The sequence below is a fragment of the Aotus nancymaae genome, unplaced genomic scaffold, assembly GCF_030222135.1.
Source record: "Aotus nancymaae isolate 86718 unplaced genomic scaffold, 86718_ANA_hifiasm-v0.15.2.pri h1tg000011l, whole genome shotgun sequence".
In the NCBI taxonomy this organism is placed as follows: domain Eukaryota; kingdom Metazoa; phylum Chordata; class Mammalia; order Primates; family Aotidae; genus Aotus; species Aotus nancymaae.
The window spans coordinates 58439136-58466293 of record NW_026988422.1 but is presented as its reverse complement, the minus strand read 5'-3'; the positions used below and the strand labels follow the sequence as shown (position 1 = coordinate 58466293).

Genomic DNA, 27158 nt, shown 5'->3' with positions numbered 1-27158 from the left:
TTGTAAAACTTTAAAATCTAAGCTCTGTGGAGTGTTATCAACATCAATTTCTTGGCTTTTAAAGGTTTTGACACACACTTCTCATTGTATAAGATGTTACCATTGGGGATGGCTGGTTGAAGAATACACCAGGACTTCTCTGCACATTTTTTCCTGCAATTTCCTATAAATCTGTACTATTTCAAAATAAAAAAAAAATTTAAATGAGAAATCAAAATTTTGGGGTAAAAGTTCTACTGAAGGAGTGATGTACTCTAAAGCAGCAGCAAAAAAGTCCACACCACTAAAGAGTGCATTTATAAGGACATTTATGCCACAAATAGAGATTAATTATCTTAGGTATCAAAGCAGATTAAAGAGATCCATTCTAGCTTATTGAAAATAGCAATTCTCATTTTGTTGGGATTTGTTCCATTTTGTACTTGGTAACTGAAACTATGAACTAGTTCTGCTCTCCTTAAAATCAGAAAGGAGAAGCCAGAGAAAAATAATTTATTCCCATTGCACTTCTCTTCTCCCATCTACAACCTCCTCCATAAACCAAATTTCTCCTCTAAGCTTTCAAGTTTAAATAACATTATACCACGACTCATGTCTGTCTATTGTGAGGAAACTTCACAATTGCAAAGGCCTAGGCTTCTTTTCAGGCCCACGGGCAAACATATGTTTTAGATTAAAAGGCACTTTAAATCTTGGCTTTATTTGCTCCCAAGAAGCCAGATTTTCCCTGTGCCTAAGCTGTTCCTTGGCTATCAAGCACTTTTGAAAACTGCATTAACTCTTTGTGACTAGGTGGATTTTCTTTTGTACATTTAAAGAGTTTTATTAACAAGTATTCTTCCAACAGCTAACTGTATCTTCCACACCTGCAAAGTTAACCAACAGACCAGGGCCTTCAAAAATTTTGCTTAATGAACCTAACATCAGCTAGAGATGAAATAAAATTTAAAATCCTCTTTAACCCACCAGTTCTCAAAGTTGGCTACATATTAGAATGACCTGGTAGCCTTTAAAAAAATTACCAATGGCTGGGTCCCACTCCTAGATTCTGATTTAATTGCTATGAAGTGTAGCCTGAGCTTTGGGAGTTTTAAAAGCTCCCCAGGTCAAAGCCACCACTTGAGTGCACAACTCTTCACACTTTTCATATTTCATCATTCTTCCAAAAATACATACATAAAGAAAGGAGTAATAGTCTACTCAAGTGCTTATGGAATCTAAGCAATCATTCCACCACAACCTTACCAATCCAGGAGTTAAGGCCTCCAGTGTCAGTCAATAGCCTTCCCTCTGACCCTGAAAATAAAACACTGGGAATGCTGCCTTTCAGGTCTAGTAGAGGCCCTGCCAATGCACTCAGTTTCACATCTAGTGAAAACAGAAGGCTCAGGTGAGAAACAGAAAATCCTCAAAGTATGTTCTTTTAATAAAAGCTTTAATACCTAAGCTAATAAACTAGATCCTATTAAGAAAAGTGAGTGTTCCAGACTTCCATTTTTTTTTTTTTTGAAACAGGCACAGAGCCAAAAACTGTATTTTCTAGGATCAAACTTGTTTGAAAAGAAGAGGTATGATGTAAGAAAATATTTTCACAGCACCTCTGGATCCAGTTGCCATAATTCCAAAGGCAGCAGAGAATGACTTGGAAAAAAGAACTTCATGATTAAAGATTATTTTCTCGACTGACATTTTACCTTCCCCAAGATTGAAATAGCACCTATTCCAAAAGCATATTGTTTATGAACTATCACTACCGCTTAGAACCTATTTTGCTTATCCATATCAATTCCAAATCTAGATTTAAAAGGCAGAATTTAAATGAGGGCAGCATATAAAACTGGAATTTTAAAATAATGAGAAAAAAAATTTTTTTGAAACCTCCTACATTAAATTAAGACTGTTTCTAAAACACACATGCAGATAGAACAGAAAAGGAGAAATGGTTTCCCTGTGGCTCAGTAATTTAATTCTCCTGTATTTTCCCCAGGGAAATTTTGAAAATAAGCCTGCAAAAGGCATTTACAAGGATGTTCAATGCAACATTGGTATGACAGTGAAAAACTCACAAAAAAAGGAAAAAGTAATCCATTATACACATATCGCAGAATATACACAAACATGTATGCATGTATATATATTTATCTATATTTATATATACATGCATATGTGTGTGTATCTAAGACATAGTGGGTCTGCAGAACAATATGTAAAGAATACCAGTCATGTAAAAAATAGTAAAACTATATATTTATAGGCAAGTACATATGTATACAATACACACAAAATGGTTTGGAAAAGCCACACACTCCAAAATGGTAACAGCAATTACCTCTAAGATTCAAGGTATTTGTACTTAAGGGGGAGGGGGTGTTGAGCTTTATCTGTAATATTTTATTTTTTAATAAGGAAAATGAATTCACATCTTATGGCTGGAATAAATGAATTTGAAAAAGATGATGATCCAAAACACTTAAAGAAATTAAACATAATTATACCCACCTTGACTGCGACAGGTGCCAACAAAGCTTTAATGACACATCCTCTTTTCTCAGTAGAAATAGTAGAAAGCAGTGGAGAGTTTAGAGCAGAAAATTCTGATCAAATTTGCATTCAGGTATGGCCATTCAGCTGTCCACTTAACCAAAGGGAATTCTCACTGTCTTCTTTTCCTGGGATAGGTGTGGGCTCACCATTTAATTGTATACACACAAGGTGCTTACCTACAACTTGAAAAATGGAGGCACTGGAAGGATGTCACTCAAAAGGGGTAGTGAGGAGACAATATTCGTGCTACCAAGTGAAAGCCAGCAATGGACAAAAAATCCACTGCAAATTCAGCATCTGTATATTACATATATATTGCCACCTGGCTTAATAAAGACAGAAATGCTTTTCCAAAATACCAGTAAAAAGGTGCTGTTCAAAATATTTATATGTAATCTATGTGTAATAAAACCTGATGTTTTCTTTCCTACAAATATCTTCTTTGCCACAACTGTCTTTCAGACTTGTCATCATCCTTTAGGGTGTATGTCAGAAAAGTCCCCAAATGACAGCCTATTGGTAACATGTGGCTTCCAGATGTGATTTGTTTCTACTGTGACTATTTCACATAAAAATCCAGACTTCCACTTCATCTGGTAACATTTTGGTCTGCCTTTCTTCATTCCAACCACTGGCTGGAGGACTGTCCCCGAGACAGGACAAGCACTCTGCACCATCCTAGCCTCCACTATACCCTACTGCTTCCTGAACCCCAAGGCTGAGAGGGTCAAGTGCCCTGTTTTATTCTGCTTCTGCTGTTTTCTCACGGTAAAGAAAAAATAATACTGTACTTACGTCTCTACCAAAAGTGGGAAAACAAAGAGCGTGCCAGAAGTTTTGAGAATGAGAAAGAAGGCGTTTTTTTCTAAGAGTGAAGAATATTCCCACATGTCTAATCTGCAAACAAAATATGTTTCTGCTGAAAGAATACAACTAAACATAAGAAATTATTGGCTAATTCTCTTATTTACAGTATCTTCCTGTTCTTTGAAGGCATTTGAATTTGCTACGCCATTAAGTATGAATATGCCACCAGCTGGAAGATACAGAGGTATGGAAAAGCAAACACAAGAATTGGTTTTATAAATTATACATATATGAACCTACATGAATTAATTTTATATTTAAAATTCACCAGGTCATCAATTCTAAATATGCTTCTTCAGCAGCAACTATATGGAACAGATACTGCATGTTATGTGTTACAAGGTTGGAAGATGAGTAAAACAGTTCTCACCTTCTAGGAGCTTATATGTAAGTGGGTAGGGATGAGGGGAAAGATATGTTACTCTACTAGAAAGGCAAATTAGGGAAAGATGGTAGGACAAGTAGAAACAAAACCTGTGAGAGATGGGGGGAACAAGATGAGAAACAGCTTCAGGGAGGCAGTACCATGTGAGCTGGGTACCTCTGGATAATTCCCCTCCCTGTGCCAACCTTTTTTTTGAGACAGAGTCTTGCTCTGTCACTCAGGCTGGAGTACAGTGGTGCTATCTTGGGTCACTGCAATCTCTACTTCCTGGGTTCAAGTGATTCTCCTGCCTCAGCATCCCGGGTAGCTGGGCTTATAGGTGCCTGCCATCGTACCCAGCTATTTTTGTATTTTGAATAGAGATGGGGTTTCACCATGTTGTCCAGGCTGGTCTCACTGACGTCAGGTGATCCACCTGCCTCGGCCTCTCCAAGTGCTGGGATTACAGGCATGAGCCACTGCACCTGGCTTTTTTTTTTTTTTTTTTTTGAGATGAGGTCTCACTCTGTCACCCAGGCTGGACAGCAATATCAGCTCACTGCAGCCAAGATTTTTGTTGCCCAGGCTGGTCTCAAACTTCTGAGCTCAAGCAATCTCCTTGCCTCAGCCTCCCAAAGTGCTAGGATTACAAGTGTGAGCCACCGTGCCCAGCTGATAATGATAATATCTAAAGGATGAGAAAAGCAAGGCAGAAACAACAGAAATCCCAGGGAGTGTTCAGAAAACAGTTAAGTCACGTAGTGTGCCTGCAGTGTAGTGCACATGTAGTAAGAACAGGGGAAGAGGAAGCTGGAGAAGTAACTGGGTAATGGCAAGTTAATGAATTTGTCCTTAAAAAGATGAAGAATGGGGCACTACCCAGTGAAGCAGGTATGATGCTCATCACTGGAGTGAAAGCAGATAGGCTAATTACATAAGAAATTACAAATGAAACAACAAAATTATTAATACTTCTGTAAGCTATTTACATAACAATACACAAATGATTTCCTGTGGAGAAAACTCCACTGCTCTTGTACAATAATTGCATCCAATATTCTTTGTTAATTTCAAGCTTCTGTGATCATGAGAATTATCCAACTAAGTAGTAAGTGTTTAAGAGGGATCCTAGGTGTATAGCTACCTTACATTGTGACAGTTTAAGGAAGTTGGTTTCAGAAGTAATCACATTGTTCCTGACAGAGATAGTCATATTAGAATGTACTTCCAGGTCCACAGAGTTTAGTAACTACACACATGTGCATTTTGCACATGACACACATGATAAAAGAGAATTTGCCATCCTAGAATTTATGGAGATCTTCATAAAGGAGGTAGTTAAGAAAAAAGAAAGGGACAAGTTATGGACCAGGAAACCCAAATTCTAGTCTTGTTTTGGCACTGAGTAATTGTGAGACTTTGAGCAAGTCCCTTCCCTTGTTTGAGTCTCAGAAACCTCATCTGTTAAACAAGAAGGATCTTATCAGAACAAACTAAGGTCTGTCTAACCACTTCTCTAAACATCGAAGGTTTCAAGCTGGCAGCCCACAGGTCAGATGTGGCAGGCAGGCTGTGAGGGCCAAAGCACTCATAAACAAAAACAAAAAGACACTGGTGCTGAAGTACTGTAATATCTCACATAAAAATCCAGATTTTTTACTCTTTCTTGAAAATCCAGAAACTCTGGCAATATGAGGCCTACATCCCCATATGGCCACAATCTGCTATGGCTGAGCAGGCGCTGCCCCTGATTGACCTAATCTATTTTAATTGTCTAGTTTACCAGTCTCCACCATCTGTCTTGCTCACTTGTTACCTGCTTGACTCTGAATTTGTGACCCCTGCCATACATATAGGAAACATTCCCTATATTTACTCACTCTACAGATATATGAGCCTCGCACTGAGCCAGATGCTGTAAAAGAAATAAGCATTAGACACATCTACTTGAGAAATACAAACTCACTGACAGAAATAACAGATTTGAGAGTGGGATTTCAAGTTATGGCAGAAGATATTATTTCAATTTTTAAAATATGGTAAGAGATGGATCTATAGCCTAGATCAATATTTTTAGGAAAAAGAATACGAATATTTGGTAGAAAGTTTAAGCTTCTTAAGTAGAAGACACAAAGTCAAGACTTTCCCTATACAGTAAACCATTAAGTCTACAGGCTTTTTGTAGGATCACAAATGCAAGGCACTGCTGGCAGGCAGAAGGCTGTTCATGAATGCAGAAGCTAGCCCTAGTCTTAAGGATGCTCCTTGACTATTACAAATATGAAAGCAACAGACCTGAAAACTGAGATCAGATCAGTCACTGAGGCGTACGCGCATTTAAAAATCCAGGTTCTGAGAACAGTGACCTAAGGTGTTAACTCTCAGTCACGTGTGGACCAGCAGGTCATCAGTCTCTGGTCATTCTGGTTCTCTAAGACACATCACGGTTCTTCGCTTTGTCAGACTCTTGTTCACGCAGGATTTTCCAGGAAACAAGATGTGCCTTCGTCATCTCATTATTGTCATACTCTCTTGATAGTAGTTCACCGCTGTGCTGCCCTGGCCCTTAAGCACTTGTCATCCTTGGAAGATGTCTATGTAAATGATGCCATCGGTATTTTCCTTCATTGCTAGAAATCAGGCAAGTATAGGAAGCCATAGAATGATTGAGTATCTATGATTCACGATTTATCTTCTTTTTTTTTTGTTGTTCGTACAAACTGTAAGAAATGGCATTAAGAAATTCACAATTTAAAACAGCAAATGAAAGCATGAATACCCATTAATAGAGACCTGGTAAACTGAATGATAATAAAGACACAAAATATTCTGCAGCTGCAAAAGAGAATGAGCTGGAAACCTACTCAGCAATAAAAAGGAATAAGCTATTGACACACATAACAACTTGAATGAATCTCAAGAAAATTACGCTGAGTGAAAAAAGCCGATGCCAATCCCAAAAGGTTACATACTATGTGACTTCATATTTTTAACATTCTTTAAATGACAAGATTATAAAAATGGAGAAGAGATTAGTGGCTGCCAAGGGTTAGAGACGGGGGAGTGGGGTACTAGTAGAAAGGTGGGGGTGGTTACACCAACCTACGTATGTGAAAGAATTGTATACAAATATACCCATACCATATATTCCATGCCATGAAAAGAATAGAGACGCAGCTGAAACAATTTCTAAAATTTTTCAGTAAACCTCTTTATATTATGAAGGTACCTTTGGAAAACTAAAGAGGGAGAGAGAGGGAAGAAAAAATGGAAATATTTCCTATATGATCTGAATGACCTCTAAAACATATTGGTAAAGGAAAAATAATAAGATAGTGTGTGTACAAAAACCAGGTAAAAACGTTAGGACTTAATGCTTATCCACACAATTTTTCTGAACATTGGTTGCCTCTACTGATGGAGTCATGGGAGGCTGAGGGTCAAAATGGACAGGACACAAAATGGATGGGACACTCCTGAATTTTGTACCTTCATGAATATATTAATTATTCACATTACTCTCTTCCTATGTGAAAATCAAGGCAAATCAATGATTCAGTGCCCTCACCTTTGTTCATATCCGTGGTCTGGCAACCACTTCCTGTTACTACTCACTCCCCTCTAGGTACTAAATTACCTTTTGCACCTGAGCCTCTCAAGCCTCCATGCTGGTTCTGAAAATCAATGTCACTGGTTACCTGAAAATGCTTCTGAATAATTACTCTTCCAACACACTGTACTTTTACCTATAACATAACTCAGTCTATGATAGCTGACTATAAAAGGTGACAACTATCTTCAAGCCAGCTGGATATTTTGAATTTCAAAAAGAACGTGCGAGAACTCAAAAAGTAATAATGACGATGACGACTAGTTATTTTTGAGCTTTTACTATGTGCTTGGTACTGTGCCAAGTAGCTTACATGCATTATCTCAATGTTTAATAGGTGTGTTTTGTTATTTTCATTTTATAGGAAGGAAACTGAAGCTCAGGTAGATAACAATATTTCAGCTGCGCACAGCAGCTCATGCCTATAATCCCAGCACTTCAGGAGGTGGGCGATTACTTGCGCCCAGGAGTTCGAGACCAGACTGGGAAACATGGCAAAATCACATCTCTTTAAGAAAAAGAAAGAAAAAAGAAACGAAAGAAAAGGAAGGAAGGGAGGGACAGAGGGAGGGAGAAAGAGAGAGAGAGGAAGGAAAGAAAGAGAAAGAGAAAAAGAAAGAAAAGCAAGCAAGCTGGGTGTGGTGGTGCACACTTGTAGTACCAGCTACCTAGAAGGCTGAGATGGGGGAATCACCTGAGCCCAGAAAGTCGAGGCTGCAGTGAACTATACCACGTCACTGCACTCCAGCCTGAGTAACAGAGTGAGACCTTGTCTCCAAAAATAAAAAATCTGCTTAGGGTCACACAGCTTCTAAGAGAAGAACCTGAACTTGTACTAGGATCTGTCAAAACTTACCTCAGCTGAGAATCTGTTGCTTTTACAATCCTAGCAATTAAGCCAGGCTCTAGACGCCTATTACCAAAATATCTGCAACTTGCACAGTTAGCAGGATAAAATACTTAACAGAAATGCTGAGGGGCCTCCAAAATAAGAAAACCTAAGTTGATATTCTCAGTCAATCCAATCCAAAATTTAATAGTTGGTCTCCAGATGAGATGGCACCTACTTTGGTTTGCTCAACCAATGATCACAACTTTTTCACAAGGAAAATACATCCAACCAGAAAATTTAAGATTTTATCTTTGTCAATAAACTTCTGGATTAAACACTGATAACTGAATCAAACTCAAACTAACTTCTAGCAAAGTATATGAGTCAATTGTCAATAGACTACTTGTGTATTATAATAAAGGCTTCTGATTTCTGTAATCAGTCCCTGAATATTTCAAATACAGCACTTAACCCTAAATATTCTCAAACAGAAAAATTTTTGAGTCTCATCTACTGAATTCTTCACACAGGAAGTATACAAGTAAAGTTGGATCACTGAAGTGAGAGATTTCACTTTTAGTTTAAAATGTCTGAAATCATCCTTTATAGAGCTGACAAAAAAAAAAAAAAACCTGAAATACCCATCAAGGTATCAGAAATCTTCCCCAACGTAAGATTATTTTAAGTTACATGACACCACAAAAGATTTAAAATAAAATATGATTAAAACCAGCAACTTTCTAAGAGAAGAAAAACAGTATTAATAAAATTAAAATAAAATGCTAGCAAATAATGGCATCCAAGATTGATCTTCTGCATTTCCAGGGCACCTCTTAACAAACTTAAAATATTTGTATTATCAAGGCATTTTATACCCACACCAAATTTCTTCAAGATACCTTGGATTTCCTATCCTATTCTCCTTCTAGTAGTAATGTTAAGTGCAAGAATTTTTTAAGTCCCACATTGGACGAATAAAATCAATTATCAATTGGCTGTCTCTATTTCTCTTTTTGGTGCCAAATCTACCTCCTTACATTGAGGCTGTTATATTCACTTTCTAAAATAGGAGCACTCTATGTTCATTCTCTAAGGTCATGTAATCTATATCCTCTGAAAACTGGCAGAGGCTGTTTCTGTTAACTCTTCCCCAGCTCCCCAACCCTGCCCTGGTATAAGATCACAGACATAAAGCCATGGCTGTAAGGTAAAAACACAGACATGCAAAATTACCCATGATTCAAAGTGATTCATGGGTTATCACCACTCATTTCATTGGCATTCTGACTATTGTCAGTTAGAACATCACAAGGTTAAGGATAACTGAAAGCATCCTGCAGAACGTATAGGCCTCCATTTCGTCTGAACTAGAGAACACATTCTGGAAGTTTTGTTTTTGATGAGAATAGGTATTGGGCAACTTTAGAAAGTAGTAAATGAATCTTTGTACAATAATTCTATTCGGCTATTTTGCGACATAATAAAGGCACTGAGAAAGATCAGTACACATAAATGTATTGTAGGCCAATAAGCAATCAAAATAGCTTATTAAATAGTACAAACAGCGGAAGTTATTTAATGTAGCAATTTATACATTCAATATTGACTTGTTAATGAACTGAAAGTCTCTTTTGCTTAAAAATTCAGATTTTTAGGGAAGATAAAAGTACAGAAAGTTGTTAGAATTTCCATTAAATTGGAGTATTCAGTACTATAATATTTGTTGAACCCAAAGTGATACTATTCAAATGCTAGTAAATATTAGCTCTATTCATACAGTCTTTAACGTAGGTCATAAAACTAAAGGATTTTCGTCTGTGGTCTGAAAGAGAATATTTCAAATTATTGAAGTCTTCAGTGAACACATTTAGAAACTGCTGAGCTGGATTACAAAATGGGAATGATGCTTGAGGAAGAAGGCTCTCATCTTCTTTCATGCTAAAAGATGACTTTTCTTTGCAGAATGAAAAAAGGAAGAGTCCCTTTTCAGTGTTTAAATAGAAATAATATTTGGGTTTTATCTCTGTATGTTTCTGGGTTCCACCTGGCATTAACCACGAGAGAGGAAATTCTGTGCAGAAGGCCGTGCTTTCCAGTAATGAACAATCTGGCAAGAACCTGAAAACCTAAAGGCTTAAAGGTTACATGCCAGAGTGCTCTGCATCTTTATATTCTTTCCCTGCAATTTTCATTTAAAAATCCACAATTCAAGTTCAAAGTAAGGCAACAAGCTTGAGTTCCATGGAATAGATCAGTTCTGTCCACCAGGATTCAAAGCCAGAACAGGAAAAAATAAGAACCTAATATAGTATAAAGAGAGAAAGTGAAAAGAGGAAGGAAGGTAAGAAGAAAGGGAAGAACAGAGAGAGGATCAAAAAAAATTTTGAAATAAAGCATCATGTTGCAGAACAGATATGCTCCAGGGAACTGGTGAATATTTGAACTTGGTTTATCAGTCTTCAAGACACAAAGAGAAAGAAATCAGCTATAAAACAAAGATGAGTGTTTTGAACATCATTTGAACCTTGTGTTTTACAACATATGCTACGGATTCACTGAGCCACATAATATTCAATGAAAAAGAGGTTGTGGATGTTCAGCTAGCATTTAATTAGGACATACCATATTTAAAAAGCAATAAAAATAAAACTAAGAAAACAAGAGAAAAGGGCCCATGCTGTATAGCCCATGAATCTCATTGGCTTTATCGTGAAAGTTTATTGTTTTTAATCCTAGTACAATCAGCTACCAGTTACATACAGTAAAAAACAGAAACAGCCACAAAGCAATGATGATAGAGATAGTCTGTGACATTGTACGGTGGAGGAAATATTCTCTGTTGGAATCCTCCAGCGGAACCCCACCTGGCTTCAGCAGTTAAGCTATCACTCCCTCCCTCCCCAAAACAGATAAAAGAAAAATTCGTCTTGCTTGGGTACAGCAAGATTCTAATACCTCTTGGGGACACTGGAGGACTTTAAAAAACTAAAGCAGTAGAAACAAAACGAAAACGGAAACGTGGAAGCAAGGTGACACACAAAGAAGTTCCATGAGGCCTTGACTTCAGATCACCTCAATGCGAACCACCTGAAAAGAAAAGAAAAGGCTGTCACACCTGGAAAGAACAGACAGAAAGTTCAGTAGCCCTTGGTAGAATATCATTTCATTCCTTCCCAAATCTATAGAATTCAAGTTTTTCTCAAGGTTTTTGTTTTTGTAAGTGAGCCAGGCTGCAGGAAATGGCTTCCTTTTCTAATAGTATTGTAAATGTTAACAACTAGCACATACTTACTCTTTTAGAACTATAAAATAACACAAGAAGAGAGCATTTTTAGCAAAGCATGCTGTCTTCTTCATCTCAAACTCTTTGAAGCAACCACACAGTAGGCTATTTATATGACTGTGTACTCTTACCTTAGAGGAATAATGACTCCGTTCAAAAACTAAGTCTCATATATATTTGGTTCGATTGAGGGCTTTTTCAGCCAGGTGACCACTTTCATCTGTGATCTTCTCCCAATCAGTCTGTCCGACCACAAAACCTATGGCCCTTTTCCTATCTGCATCCTTCTTTTCTTCCAGGTCTGCCCATCTGACCTAAAAAGAACATAGCATTAGGCTGAGCTTAAGGAAAAATACTCAAAGAGCCCCCTCCCTCTCTGGACAGTCTAAGGGGTAGAATGACTCATTTGAAATCACAAGTTTAAAAAATTAAAAATTAACCCAGGAATACTGGGAAAAGCCATTATTTTAAGTCACAGAGTCTGGTCAATCCAAGTCCTAACCATTCCAGCTCCTGAACAGATCAGCTCAATCCTGTCCTCTCCTTCTCCTCTACCATTCCCTTTTATTTAATAATTCACTGAACTCATTTCTCTTTTCACCTGAAGCAAAGCACTCATCTCTAACTAATCTTCCTGTCTGTACTCAGCCCCTCCAGATCTTCCTAAAACACACAGTTGTGACTCTCATTTGCTTTAAATCCTTCCCCTACCTACCAGGTAAAGTCCAAGAACTCAGGTCCCTCTTGATCTGACCCCTACTACTTTCCTGCAACATCTCTGGCCAGTGCCTATGGCATTTTATACAAATGATAGGGACTTCCTTCTAGTACTTGGAGCATATTGCACCATTTCATGTCTCTGTAACTTTGCATGTAAGTACAGTCACTCTTCCTGAAATGTCTCTTCCCTAACCTTATCCAACTGGCATGAGTCTAGCCATCCTTCCCTGACTTACTCCTTTTTCCTTTGCCAATTGAATAATCACTGCTTCCCACATAACTGTGGGAAGTCTGCTTTTGAACTTCCACGCTGTAGTGTAATTATCCATTTACAGATCTGTCTTCCCTAATAGACTATCAACAGCCTAGATCAAAAACTGCATTTTATCTCTACACAAAAATATTTCTTGAAATTTAATCTTAGAGAAAACAGTAAGCTGCTATTATTACTTTCATTCATGAGATGAAGAGACCAAGAAACAGACTCAACTGATATAATTTATGGCAAGATTACAACTACAAATATATGGATCAGGGATATTTTCTATAGGTACTCTGATTTTTAAAATATGTAAGTTCTTACATATTGTGGTTTTTAAAAATTTTTATAATTTTTTTTTTTTTAGAGTCAGGGTCTCACTATGTTGCGCAGGCTGGTCTTGAACTGCTAGGCTCAAGCGATCCTCCCACCTTGGCCTCCCAAAGTGCTGGAATTACAAGCATGAGCCACCATGCCCAGTCACATATTATGTTAATATGTTTTTAAAAGTATATGGAGATAAATATATTCTGTACAAGTTTAGATTCCTTTTTTTTTTTTTTTTGAGACAGAATCTCGCTCTGTTGCCCAGGCTGGAGTACAGTGGTACGATCTCAGCTTACTGTAACCTCTGCCTCCCAGGTTCAAACAATTCTCCTGTCTCAGCCTCCCGAGTGGCTGGGACTACAGGCGTGTGCCAGCACGCCTGGCTAATTTTCGTATTTTAAGTAGAAATGGGGTTTCACCATATTGGTCAAGCTGGTCTCGAACTCCTGATGTTAGGTGATCCACCCACCTTGGCCTCCCAAAATGCTGGGATTACAAAAGTGAGCCACCGCACCTGGCAAAAGTTCAGATTCTTAAAAAGAAACTATGAATCTGTTGCTTGCACTACATAGTACCAAAGTCTACAGAGAATGTATTTTAAACATGGCTTGTGATTTATTATTTGTGACACAGAGAGGGAACCAGAGCATGGAAACACCACGCTCTTTACCCTGGACCTGGAAATGCATTATTGCTCTAATGTACACTAATTACCATTTGCATGACTGGCAATGAAATGACTAGGCTTCTCCTAATACTAACCACCTGGTCAAAGGGAGGAGCCACAGTAATAGCAGTGGGAGGAAACTGATAACACCTGACTTTTCAGAAAGTAGATTTCTAGTGTATAGAAAACCTATTGTTTGATGTCTTTCATGGGTCTTAGTAAGAAGCCTAATAAATAACGTGGGCTTCAATACACAAAAATCTTTGGGCATTCTATCCATCAATGCTGAAGTACTTATTTTGATTAATTCATATATACAGCCAGGCACAGTGGCTCACACCTGTAATCACAGCACTTTGGGAGGCCGAGGACGGTGGATCACTTTAGCCCAGGTGTTCGAGACCAGCCTGGGCAACATGGCAGAACCATGTTGCTACTAAAAATACAAAAATTAGCCGGGCATGGTGGTTGGTGCCTGTAGTCCCAGCTACGAGAGAGGCTGAGGTGGGAGAAATGCTTGAGCCTGGGAGGCAGAAGAGACAGTGAGCTGAGATTGCACCACTGCACTCCAGCCTGGCGAGAGAGACCTTACCTCAAAAATAAATAAATAAAATAAAATTCATATATACTCTCAGCTCCACTTTGGATCAAGGATACACATTTTAGTGAAAGATCACTGTGGACTGTCTTGGGCATTTATGTGAAAACATACTACTGTGCTGAGGATGTCCTGGGAATGGATTTAAATTTGCTGTGGGCTGCTTACTTTTTCTTTGTTCAGTGGCCACAGTCTGCCCCTTATGTGGTAAGGCCCACTGAACAAAGAAATTAACCATTCCAGCTCCTGAACAGATCAGCTCAATCCTGTCCTCTCCTTCTCCCCTGCCATTCCCTTTTATTTAATAATTCACTGAACTCATTTCTCTTTTCACCTGAAGCAAAGCACTCATCTCTAACTAATCTTCCTGTCTGTACTCAGCCCCTCCAGATCTTCCTAAAACACACAGTTGTGACTTTTTAAAGGGCTACTTAGTGGATTTAAATTTCCACAGCAAATTTAAATCCATTCCCAGGGCAGTCTCAGGACAGTTAAATATACTGATCAATCTCACCTTGCTACTTTTAAATCTACAGTTTAAATTCTCAGTTTTAAAACTCAGATAAAATAGAAAAAGTGTGCAGTTATTTTTGAAATGAGTAGTATGTTTGTGAATAAATGTCCAAGATTTTAAAGTTGGAATTAGTCCGGGCACAGTGGCTCATGCCTGTCATCTCAGCACTTTGGGAGGCTGAGGTGGGTGGATCACCTGAGGTCAGGAGTTGGAGGCCAGCCTGGCCAACATGGCAAAAACAGTCTTTACTAAAAATACAAACAAAATTAGCTGGATATGGTGGTGGGTGTCTGTAATCCCAGCTACTCAGGAGGCTGAGGCATGAGAATAGCCTGAAACTGCAAAGTGGAGGTTGCAGTGAGCTGAAATCCCGCCACTGCACTCCAGCCTGGGTGATAGAGTGAGACTCTGTCTCAAAAAACAACAAACAAACAAAAAAATGAAGTTGGAATTAAAATATTTTGGAAACTACTGTATTTTATTAATATATCTAATTTACACTGATACTATAGTAAAATTATTTATTTACATGTTGAATTCCTCCACTGAATGTCAGCTCCTTAAGAGGACTCATTCATAGACCTCATAAAAAGACATTCAATATTATGGAATGAATAAATGATTACTGAATCACTAAAAATATAAAGAGCAGAATAATGACTTTCAGCTTCTGAAATGGCTTCTTGAATGTCAGTGTCCCTTTTAATTTTCCTAGAGGTACTTTTGAGACTTAACAACATTATTCCTGTTTTTTCCTGTAAAAATAAAATTGTTATAATACAGAAAAATCTTGACTAGCACTCAAAAGTTTGAGGTACTTATATTTCATCCACTGTCATTATAAATATTTCTAAAATACAAATTCAGCAAACAAGGGTAATGTTCACCTTCCATAGTCATCAAAGAAATACAAATTAAAGACCAAGTAAGCTACTATTTTACACCCAAGCAAACAAACATTTTAAAAGTAAGTTATATTTTAAAGCCTAGCCATTTGGGCAAAATTCTAATATAGTCAACTCTACAGAACCACCTTTTTGTTATAGAGAAAGTGAATCCCAAGAACCCACTTGGTATCTGTAAAAAGCTGAATCACAGAAACAAACCCCAGAAAAGGAATGAGTAATGTACAGCATTCTGTATTCTTTGCTACCTCTAGGATCTCCTAGTGGTCTGATGTTGATTTTGGTGAGTGGTTCAAGAGTTAAAAACTATCTGAAGTCAAAGTATAAGGCAGGGGAAGAGAGTTAAAGAAGAGCAACTTTAAAGAACTAGAACGTGTACCACTCAGTTCTCTTTGGTCACCCAACTTAACAAAGTAAACTGCATGGGATTACATACTCCTTAGTGAAGTAAAAACAGAGTAAAACTGAGTTTTTACCTGAGTAAAAACAGAGAAAATATTTCTCATTTTAGATTACTAATTGTTACCAGAACTACACTTTATTATTTGCAAGGAAGGGCCACTTCTACTTCTGTTGGCTCCAGCCTTAAAACTGGAGTAACAGTTATCAATACAAGCAGTCCTTTGGTGTGGGTGGGTGCAAATGGCAGTGGGCTCTCCCTTCCCCATCACCTAAAGCTACACAGACAAGGGCAGACTTTGGAGTATCTGCGGTATTTCAAAGAGCTTTGAAACCTAGATTCTTTGTAATGGTGCCCACTGAAATTAAGTTTTATTGGCATTTTTATTCTCTTAGAATAAAATATTCTTTTAACACTAAGGCACTGAGAAAATTCATTAAGAAAGAAATACAAGGCCGGGCACAGTGGCTCACGCCTGTAATCCCAGCACTTTGGGAGGTTGAGACAGGTGGATCATGAGGTCAGGAGTTTAAAACCAACCTGGTCAACATGGTGAAACGTCGTTTCTACTAAAAATAACAAAAAAATTAGCTGGGCTTGGTGGTGGGCACCAGTTACTCAAGAGGCTGAGGCAGGAGAATTGCTTGAACCCAGAAGGTGGAGGTTGTAGTGAGCTGAGACCACACCACTGCACTCCAGCCTGGGCAACAGAGTGAGACTCCATCTCAAAAAAAAAACAAAAAGAAAGAAAGAAATACCAAGAAATGATGCATAAATACAAATGATGCACAATCTCATTCTTAAATAACTGAAAAACAAGATACTATTTTTTTTCACCTATCAGATTGTCAAAAGTTAAAGAGTTTGATAACAGCATCACTAATTGAAGTGTAGAAAAACAGGTGATTAATTGCATGTAGGTATGTAAAGAGAGACATACACACCACAACCTTCACTGTCTGTATTGGCAATAAAATGGAAACAGTGTAAGCATCCATCAATAAAGATATTATGGTTTGGATGTTTGTCCCCTTCAAATCTCACGTTGAATTGTAACCCCTGCTGCTGGAGGTGTCTGGGTCATGGAGGAGAATCCTTCATGAATGTCACGGTACCCTCCTAACGGTAATGAGTCCTCACTTTAAATTCATGTGAGATCTGGTTGTTAAAAAGTTGGGACTCCCTCCCTTGTTTCCTCTCGTGCCATGTCACACACTGGCCCCCACTTTGTACTTCCACCATAATTGAAGACTTCCTGAGGCCTTACCAGAAGCAGATGCTAGAACCATGCTTCTTGTACAGACTGCAGAACAGTGAGCCAAAATAAATCTTTTTTCTTTATGAATTACCCAGTCTCAAGTATTCCTTTATAGCAACACAAATGGATTAACACAAAGGGACTAGTTAAATAACTGATTGTGCAACCAAACAATGGCACACTAAGTAGCCCTTTAAAAAGAAGGGTAGGTCTGTATATGTTTATATAGAAAGATCAAGATGGATTAGCTGAAACAGGCTTGTACAGAACAGTATATACAATTCGATCCCTTTGCTTTATTTTGTTTTAAAGGATATACATATCTATCACTTTTATTGAATTCAACATTTATATGGAAGACCTATCTAATGTCCTAGCTTCATTTCTCTATTCCCTTTCATACCAAAACTTCAAAAAGTTGCCTACATATGCTATACTGTATTTCATTCATCATTTCTTATTTATTCTTCAATCTGCTTCAAACTGGTTTCCACCCCTCATCACTGTAAATTGATGACACACTACAATCATCAGTGACCTCCATGTTGCCACATCTGGCAGCCATTTCTCTGTTCCCAACTTGTCTTTTCTGCATCATTTCAAAACTAACTGCTCTTTTCTTCTTGAAACACCTCTGTCTGAACTAAATTTTTGAGTCCGGCATCCTATTATCTTTTCCATTTATACTTTTTTCCTTGGGAAAAAATCATTCAGTCCCATGGTTTTAAATAACATTTCCTGAAATCTGTTAGTTCAGTCTGATCTCTCTGGTGATTTTTATACTAGTAAATCCAAGTCAATCTGACATTTTCACTTACCTTTCTAATTTAATTAGAAGAAAAATTAGAATTTCTCTCACAGAACTTAAATTATTTCTCTCACTTCCAAAAATTATGACTTATGACTCCCCTAGTTTTCTCTCTTAGTAAATGGCACCACATACATGGAGTGCTCATGGCCAGAGTACCAATGGGTTACCCTTGATTCTATCTACCTTTGGATCCTCCATATCCCATCCATTAAGAAGTTTCACCGATTCTCTTCAATATCCTACTCTGTACCTGGCTCTTTTGCACCATGACAAAATGGCACAAGTGACTGGTCACTTCCAATGCCTTTAAGGTTACATGCTAGCCATGTGAGGTTCTGTTCTCCTTTTAAGTTACTTGTATAATTATATGCCTTATAATTTATAAGGTCTGACTCCTTGCTTGGATATGTAATTTGACACAGCATAAACTAAATCATTCTAAAAATAGTGTTCATGTGATTATCTGCCTACAGATTTCTAAAACCAGATGCCTAAATGGGCCCTTCATTTGTTGGCAATTAAAGACAAAGTCTCTTACCCTCTTCTTCCCAGGCTCAGAAGCACGAGTATCATAATCATCGGGGAGCTGAAGATAATCCTCCATTCTGCTGGCAATGGCCTCCCAGTCACGTTTCCTTTTAGTACCAGTCCTCAAGCCATCCAACTTGTCTGAGGGACAAACACAGAGCCGTAGCATTAAGGAAGAGTGTGAGTTTGCACACCACACACACACAGGGGAAAAGAAGGCTGGAACACTTTCAGAGGGCATATCCACATTTCTGAGTGCAGCATCACTTGCAGATCCAAACTATATCTTCTTGGCTGATATAATATCAAGTTCTGTGCAATTTCCATTGTTTAGTATTCACACTGGTAGCCATTATGTTTATGATGTTGGTTTAAGTAGCAAATATGGGCAAGGCAAGAAAAGGCACTTGGCGCCTGGCCTCCTTGTCCTCCCACCCACCACAGCTCTCATGTTCTGATGGCAAATGCAAAGTTGGGCTTTTCTAGACAGTGTCTTCCATTCTTTTTTTTCTTTAACACAGTATTAACACCACCCATTTGATCTGCAATCATGTTTGATATTTTGTCATATGAAAAGCAGGAAGTACCAAGAACTTAATAAGCCAAGCTCACGTTTAAGGTTTCAGATGAACAGTTTTTTTGGGGATTTTGGTTGCTGTGAGCGCATTCACCATGAATCAATGTTCATGAATAAATTCGCTGACTATATGAGATCACCACTTTCTTTGGTTGTACTACGAAGTGCTGTTTGTTGACCATCTCTGAGGCTAAGGGCTAGTGAGCCTGTTTTACCAGACCTGATAATTCTTTCTGAAGACTGAATCTGAGAGGGCTAGGCTTTCCAACAATTCAAAAACTGTAATCAATTAATGAATAGGGATTGCGGATTCAGAAATTATGAGTTTAGGTGTCTTAAAGAAGAACACGCAATGAAAATGTGTTGAGTCTTTTATTGGTTATTAATAATTGATTTTGAATACTACATGTAGGATATTATGAGCTATATACATTTTTTGCTACAATGAAGCACTAAACTTTTGAATCATCTGAAGTTATATAAACACACTAATATTAGGCAGGCCAAAGAAGAAAAGACTAAAACTTCAGAAACACAGCATAACCACACTTCACTGAATTCTGTAAAGGGTGCAGAGTGTATATAATAAAAATCTTTTAGAGACCACGTTGGAGAGAACTTTGTATGAAAAGTGCAATGAAAGCAGCAGCAGAAAGGGTGAGTTTATGTTTCAAATATAAAAGTTTTACACACAACTGACTGTTACAAGCTTTAAAAACCAGTAAGATTTTGCATTTTTGGCAAAGTTTTTTGTTCCTAAGCCCCTTTCCCATAAAAGCGATTATCATTGAAAAATCAGTAAGGCAAACTGCAACAGTTATAAAACTCACAAAAATTTTAATCATCTCATTTTGGCAAAATTTTAACATGTATGGATTTGACAGATCCAGTCTTCTAATCTCTGGAATCACATGCTGTACCAAATGGCTCTATCTACATGTATAAGTACGGGCCATATTATACATGATCTCAAAGAAGTGACCCCTTGACTGCACAGGGACACAGGTTATGGTATTAGAAAACCAACGAAGTCCCACAAACAATAAAACTGTTCTCAGTTCAACAGTGTACAGTATCACCACAAGAGAAAGAAGCTCCAACACACTTATTAAATAAACCTCAAAGGATTTCCAAACTTAATATGATAACTTTGACATTAACATACTTCAAAGTAAAAATTTTCATTATTTCAATTCCAACCACAGAGCACAGCCAGGCAGCAATACAGAAGCACAGTGTGAAAACTGCAAGAACTTCTCCTTATACACTGGGTAAATATGACAGGAATTACAGTTGCAACATGGAATTTCAGAAGAGCATGTATTTCTAGTCTGAGCACCCTTGTTGAAATGTTTAATTTGAAATTTTATTGTGCAAACATGTTTAAAGTTTCCTTCTTGGGCTGAAGAAAGGCTCACACCTCTTCCACATGGCATACTGGAAACCAAACACACAAATGGATGGTATAAGGTGAGGGGAGAGAAATCTGGGGTGTTCATTACAGAAGAAAGACTGGTGTTCGATACACGCACACTAATGATTTTCAGAGATTTCAAAAGATGAAGTTTTAAGATGAAGATGAAGTTTTAAATCCAACTTGGCAGATCACAGAATTTTACCACATATTTGAAACAGTACGTATTATAGCATAACAGAAAAATTCCTTAGATACAGCTATGTATTTTCTAAATGTAAATGGTATTTCTGAAAATCTGTTCAAAGTAAACATACAAGGTTATACACCTATACAAATAATAATTATATTCCAACTCTGAAGAGATGAATCTGACATGTAGAAAACCAATAAACAACTCATGAGTAGAGACAAATGACACTGAGATGAGAAAAGTAAAAGTGCTTTATATGAAGAAACCTAAATTAGGATGATAACAGTCTCAAACATTCTAGCTTCACAGTATGAGAAACTAAAATCATGTCACTGGAGTTTAAGTAGCTTCAATGCTGAATCCCGGCACCTGATGTGGCAAGTAACAACCCACCCTTACATTAGGGTGCCTGTGTTCCAGCAGAGAAGAACCAGTCTGGTGGGACTGAAGGTGGGTCACAGGCAGCCTTCAACAACTCCATGCCAGGGGTAGCTCAGGCCTGCTCTGAACTGTTCTAAAATCACAACACTTCCAATTTAACATTCAAGCACAGGCTAAACTGTATACTCTATTTAATGAGCATAGATCAAGAATCTGCAGTTAAGATCTAACCAGCTGCTTGAAAGACTATATAGGTAGGAATGTTCTCACTGGCAGACTCATTTGTGAATCAAAATTCCTGTTTCAGAGTCAACTGTTTTTGCTCAACATGTAACACTGCTAAAACTTAATACATTTCCACCCAGTATAATCATTTCCCAAGTGTAATTGAAGAATGTTGGTAAAGTACTAAGAAAATTAAATTGTACATGGTAATCAAATTCTATTAAATTTGTTATGATAAGGAAGGCAACATAAACAGGCTAATTCTCAGACACAAGATCCTCGTGTTTTAGAGAAGAATCTTCTCAGTTGGCTCAATGGACCAACCTCAAAGTAATAAGCACTTTCAAGAATGTATACTCAATTTGCCTTCCTTTGTGGCGGGATTAGCTCTCAATATAGTGGTGCAAGATACAAGTCCTTATATACGACATCACTGTCACTCTTGTTAAAAATAAATAAAAACCCAACTGCAAATACGTTAAAATTTATTTTCTAGATTTACTGTCAGATCTTCAGTGCCTTTTATTGAAATGGTTTATTTTAAAAATCCATTTCTGGAATTCATTGTCTACTATTCTGTCTTTAAAACAGTTTGTATAAAATGTATTTTCTGAGAAGCAAATGGTAGATGGGCCAGAACTTTTTCCAGAAATTCCAGTATTAATATATATTCTTGAATAATCATCACAACTAAATTCCCTTTTCCTTTTAGAAACAGAAAGAAAAGTAAAAGATGGACTAGATTGAGTTTAAAACAGCATTACCCAGATCATGTGTTAAGTGAGGCCTCTGAAGATTACATGTTTAGCTAATATTCATCACTTTTACATTCATTGTACCTATCTTTATGATCTCTCTTTGTCCCAAAAGATAATATGTAGAGAACAAGAAGAGAGAAGTGATCTTATCATATTATGGGTTAGTCTAATGTACAGAACTTCACAGAGAGTTAATCTAATGTCGAAATATGCAGAACTAAAGCATTATTATTATTTTAAAAGTATTTTCCAATTTTTATTTTCCCCCATATTTAATTGCATTTAAACATATAAGTGCTTTAAGGGTCTCTGGAAGATAACAATTGGTTATTATTAAGATTTCCCACAGAGGGATGACTACTAGAATATGTCAAAAACCACATATAATTTTTACATGACACACACTAAAAAAAATTTTTTAGACTTTGACAAAAAGCACCTATACCAGTAATGTAATAATACAGTTTGTGGAACTGTCTTTTAACATAGGACCTGGTCAACACCAACTGCTAACACAAGTAGTTGGGGCAAATTAAAGGCATAACTTATGTAACTGCATGTAAAATGCACTACTCTGATGTCAGAAACACATGTCCTAAGCAATGACGCAGCTAAATGACTCAAATTTCTTGTATCAATTTAAGATACTTCACTGGTTTCTTTAGTTTTGGAGTATAATACCAGGAAAAGAAACAAAAACTGATAGTCATACTTCATAGTAAGGCTGATCTCAAAAAGTCCTTAGCACATTGTTTTAATTTTTATTAATACATCTTAATCAACATGTTAAATTGTTCTCTTTAAGCAAAGCAAAGCTGAAAAAATATTTTGCAGTCTTCACCAACAAATACTAGAGGGAATCCACTGGACATGTATGACTTTTTTGTTTGACAGATAACTTCACATTAAGCAACTCCAAATTATGATTTAGACAATCATTTAAACTGGTTTACCTTGGAATTTGGCATTAACGACTTGAAGAAAAATTTAAACTAAATCTTATAAAGTAGGCTCCTCAAAAACCTGAATTATATATCTACTTCTCTCTACTTAGAGACTCTCTTTTATTATACAAGGAGAATAAATGCCTTTTAATTAATTTTAAACTTTATATTATTATTATCTGAAGTATTCATAATCAGGTTTAACTTTGGACTGCACTTATTCTTTTAAAAAAGAAATCTCATCAGCACCAACATTTTTGATTAATATAAAAGAATAGATTTTATAAGTAACAATATTTTGTTGCTAAATTATCAAATAATATTTCTGGTTGACTCTAAAAACTTTAAATAGTATTGAAAGCAGTTCTTTTAAAGTACTTAACACTTTGTCACAAGATATAACTTGTCAAACCAAAAGCTAGCAAAATAGATTGGAGGATATAAGGTAGGCAGGAATCTCTGTTCAAGTAGAAGTTTTAGGAAATTTGTTCCTCTTATAGCAGAAAGATCTACGACCATTACCATCAGGTATCACATATAAAAACAGGAAAAAGGAAATACCCACCTAGCTTTGCCTCAGATGTGTCCATCTCCCATTTGCTTTTCGGAATGTAACCCTAAATCGTACACAGAGAGAAGCTCGAAGGGTTAGAAAGAGACACATACATGCATATCACGTTTGAACTGGAAAAGCATTAAAACTGGGAATGGATTCAGTTTCCACTGACTAGCTGTAAATACATCCTTAGGGGAAACACAATCTCATTATCTTTGAAGAAACTAAATGACCAAATTCACCAAACTTCACTGTCCACATTTCAGAGCAGTCACTTCAGAATAGTATCATGAAGGCGCTTTGAGGCAGCTACAGTTCAGGACTCATAATTGTAGTCTGAACAACAGCTGTATAGCAAATATGATAACATACAGATAGTTACTGTGCTAATATTAATATTATTCAGAGTATCAGAGGATTTGTAATACTAGTTAGGTTAACTTCTAAATACAACTGCTATTCTCAAGTGATAGTAGCCATAAGGTCCAAAAAGTGTTCTTCAAGATAGTTACTTTATATTTCACTAATTTTAAGTACTCAAAAGAAAGGAAAAGAATTGGTAGCACTTAACCCAATTACCCGATTATGAAGTTCAACTTCATTTTAAAATGACTCAATTCATTTATCAGTTAGAGCATACAAAGGCTAATTTTACTGAATCAATTTCAGAACATTTTTCTTTTATCAGTTGAAAACTAGATTATTATTTCTGATGTTTTTTGAAATTATGTTTTCTTATTATATGAAAAACCAGAAATCACTGGCAACTTATATCCTATATTTCATAAAATAACTGGGTGGCTTATTTCAAACTCACTCCCAAAAGATTTTCAAATTTCCCAATGTGCCTATTGAGCTATGCAGTAATCATTTCTGTTTATTCACCTAGCAAGTAGATGCTCTGACCATGTGATTCCCCTTTACCTTCATTTAGACTCTGTTGTCTATTAGACCTAACATACAGAAACGTTAATATTGGAAACTAGTAAATAGGACAGATTCATCAAAAGTGTCAGAATCTTCTTTTATGAATCAATCTATCTCTCTACTGTTGGGAATGTTCAAGTTCATGAAACAGACTGACATACAGGTAAAGTAAGTTGCAAAGCATTTTGAAGACTTCATGACAACAGCTTCTGCGTAAGAGTTTACTAGTCTTTAAGCCAGAACTAATAATTCAATTCCAACTTACTTACTAGGTAGTATTTTGGGTGATAAATTATATATTTTCCAAATACATTTTTTTAGAACAAACCAAGACAAAGCTATGCTGAAGTGATAGTGCTAAAAGTACTGGGAATACTTATACAAGTTATATCTCAAAAACCATCTGAAAACTTTAAGTATCACAGGAATAACATATGTATACATTTTATCTATTAGGTTCACTGAAGCATTAAAGAAGGCAGACTATCATACCAACAATCCCCAAAAAAGGATTCTCTTTACCAACAAAAGTTTGGATTTCACCCAGCAATACTAATTAGTGCAGAGTGGAAAATGCAAGGTTTACTGAGAATTCCATTTAAATGGTCTGAGTGGTTGGTATGAAACTTGCTCTTACCCTTGGTTAATATATTCTCCAAAAATCTTTTACTCTTGAAATAGACTCCAATAGTAAAAGATTTTTTTCAATTCTGCAAATAGTAAAAGATTTTTTTCAATTCTGCATCTTTGAAGAGGTTAAGAGAAGTTTTATAACCAGGTTAGGCAAACAAGTGTATTCATTTCCCCCTGCTGGAACCATCCTTTGCTTCCTTTAAACTATATTATCCTTCCATTGCTTGAAATTGTATGCCACTTGGAAATAAAACAGATAATCCAGCAGGGTAGAATTCTAAGGCTTCCTTGCCATGCCGCTGATGTAAAAATATAGTATTACAGTGTGTTTCACTTTAAAAAGTAATAGTACATTCAATTAAAAGTTCTCAAGTTTTGATCTACACCTACACAAGTCAGACGCTATGAACCGTATCTTGAACTGAAATCTCCACAAAAGAAAGACGGAGCTTCAGAAAGCTAAAACATTATAGACTTCTCACATGATCAGTTTCTAGTGCACACGCTGCAAATGGCTAAAGAAGTCATTAGCCATATTCCAGAAGAGCGTGGACCTTTTAATGAATTTCCTGCCTACATTTTAAATTATATATGCCAAAATACAACTTAATTAAGAAAAATAGATTTAAAAAAACACATACTGAGACTCAAATGCCATTAACTTTAAACTTATTTTTTAATCCACATTTGAAATCTTGGAATGTAGAGGTTGACACCATCTTTATAAAAACACAGTTTTTAGCAAGAGTCCTCTATATCACACATGGGTCAGATGGGACCACTCCCTGGAGATTCTGTATACTCTAAGGGGTAGGTATCCGAGTTCTCATTTTGTACATTTTCAAAAGAATATGAGAAGCAACTTTAGCAAGGGCTCAAGTATTAAATAAACCAAGTAATATTCTGGATTTAAAAAGCAACACTATTCCAAGGCATTGCTAATCTCTGTACTTTATCAGCAAACACTGAAAAGTCAAGGTAACTCTATAGGTCGCATATTCTTGAATGACAGGGAAAGACAAACATCTCTACAGAGGTGTGATCGAAAGCATTTTACATTAGGTACACAGAAACTTTGAACTCACACTATGTAAGCCTCTAATCAGCCTAAGCAAAATCCATTGCTTACACAGTCATTTAATTTTTTCCCATCAGTTAGGATAAAATGCAGAAGAACAAATCTAGCAGCCAGTGGCAACCCTCTGCCTCCCCATTCAATAAGTTCTTCTGCCTCAAATGACAGAAACTCAATTTGGAGATCTTGTAGCAAAGAAGAGACAATTATGCATATGTTGGGTAGGCTGGGCCACATATCTGCTGGAATGTAAGAATGCCCTTTCATCTGTAACTTATTTTCTTAAAGGTATACTCCCCTAAAACCACCCACAAATAGATGAGTACAAGAGTAAGTTTCTTAGCACTCTGTTAAAACTTTCTTTTAACACCACAGTAGAGGATTCTTTTGGTGTGGGGAAAAATAAAGAGTATCCAAAAGTCTCCTTGAAGATGATTTTGGAAACTTTTACCATTAAAGTGTATTTTCAACAGTAGTTGTCTGACCACAGATCTGAATTTAAACCTTCTTTAAGAATTTTAATAAAGAGACACTGTTCAAAGTGGTTGGTCTGTCTCCTACCAGTTCGCTTTCCTCTTCCTCTGCATCTTTCTTTTCTTCTTTCTGTTCTTCAATATTTGCATCGAAATCTTCCATCTCTACCTACACCAACCATTTAAAAAGGAAAACTGAGTTAACATATAGGAAAATGTTGACTCTCTCTTTGAGATCTGGAATGAACACAGTTGCCCAGAGCAAGACAGGCTCACTGTTACATACCAAGTAATTTTTAACACCTTAAATTTTGAAACAGAACTGATAAAAGACAGGATATTATTGCCTTTAATTTTCCTTGAATATCCATCTGTATAATTTCCTGTAAAATTAAGTATAAGTGGTAAGTAGATAGTTACCTATTTCGAATGCCCATGGATTACTAGAATTTCTTTTAAAATTCTTTAACAAGCATTTTTCCAATCAGGTAAAACATGTCAATGATTCAAATTTC

The 27158-nt window shown here is 36.7% G+C and overlaps 1 protein-coding gene across 3 annotated transcripts in view; it reads right to left on the bottom strand.

The window, feature by feature from the left end:
* Positions 1–10912: 10912 nt before the first annotated feature.
* The window catches only part of YLPM1 (YLP motif containing 1), a 73209-nt gene continuing 56963 nt past the window's right edge, over positions 10913–27158 (bottom strand). The window contains exons 17-21 of one of the 3 annotated variants that reach the window (XM_012438170.3): positions 26732–26812; positions 23545–23596; positions 18498–18628; positions 11632–11814; positions 10913–11304 (exon numbers count right to left, since the gene is read on the bottom strand). In XM_012438170.3, the coding sequence (XP_012293593.2) occupies positions 11668–11814; positions 18498–18628; positions 23545–23596; positions 26732–26812 (411 nt within the window). In that variant the 3' untranslated portion in view covers positions 10913–11304; positions 11632–11667. Of the gene's footprint in view, positions 11305–11631; positions 11815–18497; positions 18629–19422; positions 20502–23544; positions 23597–26731; positions 26813–27158 lie in introns of those variants that run through there. The other 2 variants (XM_012438171.2, XM_064375040.1) reach the window with 2 other exon arrangements.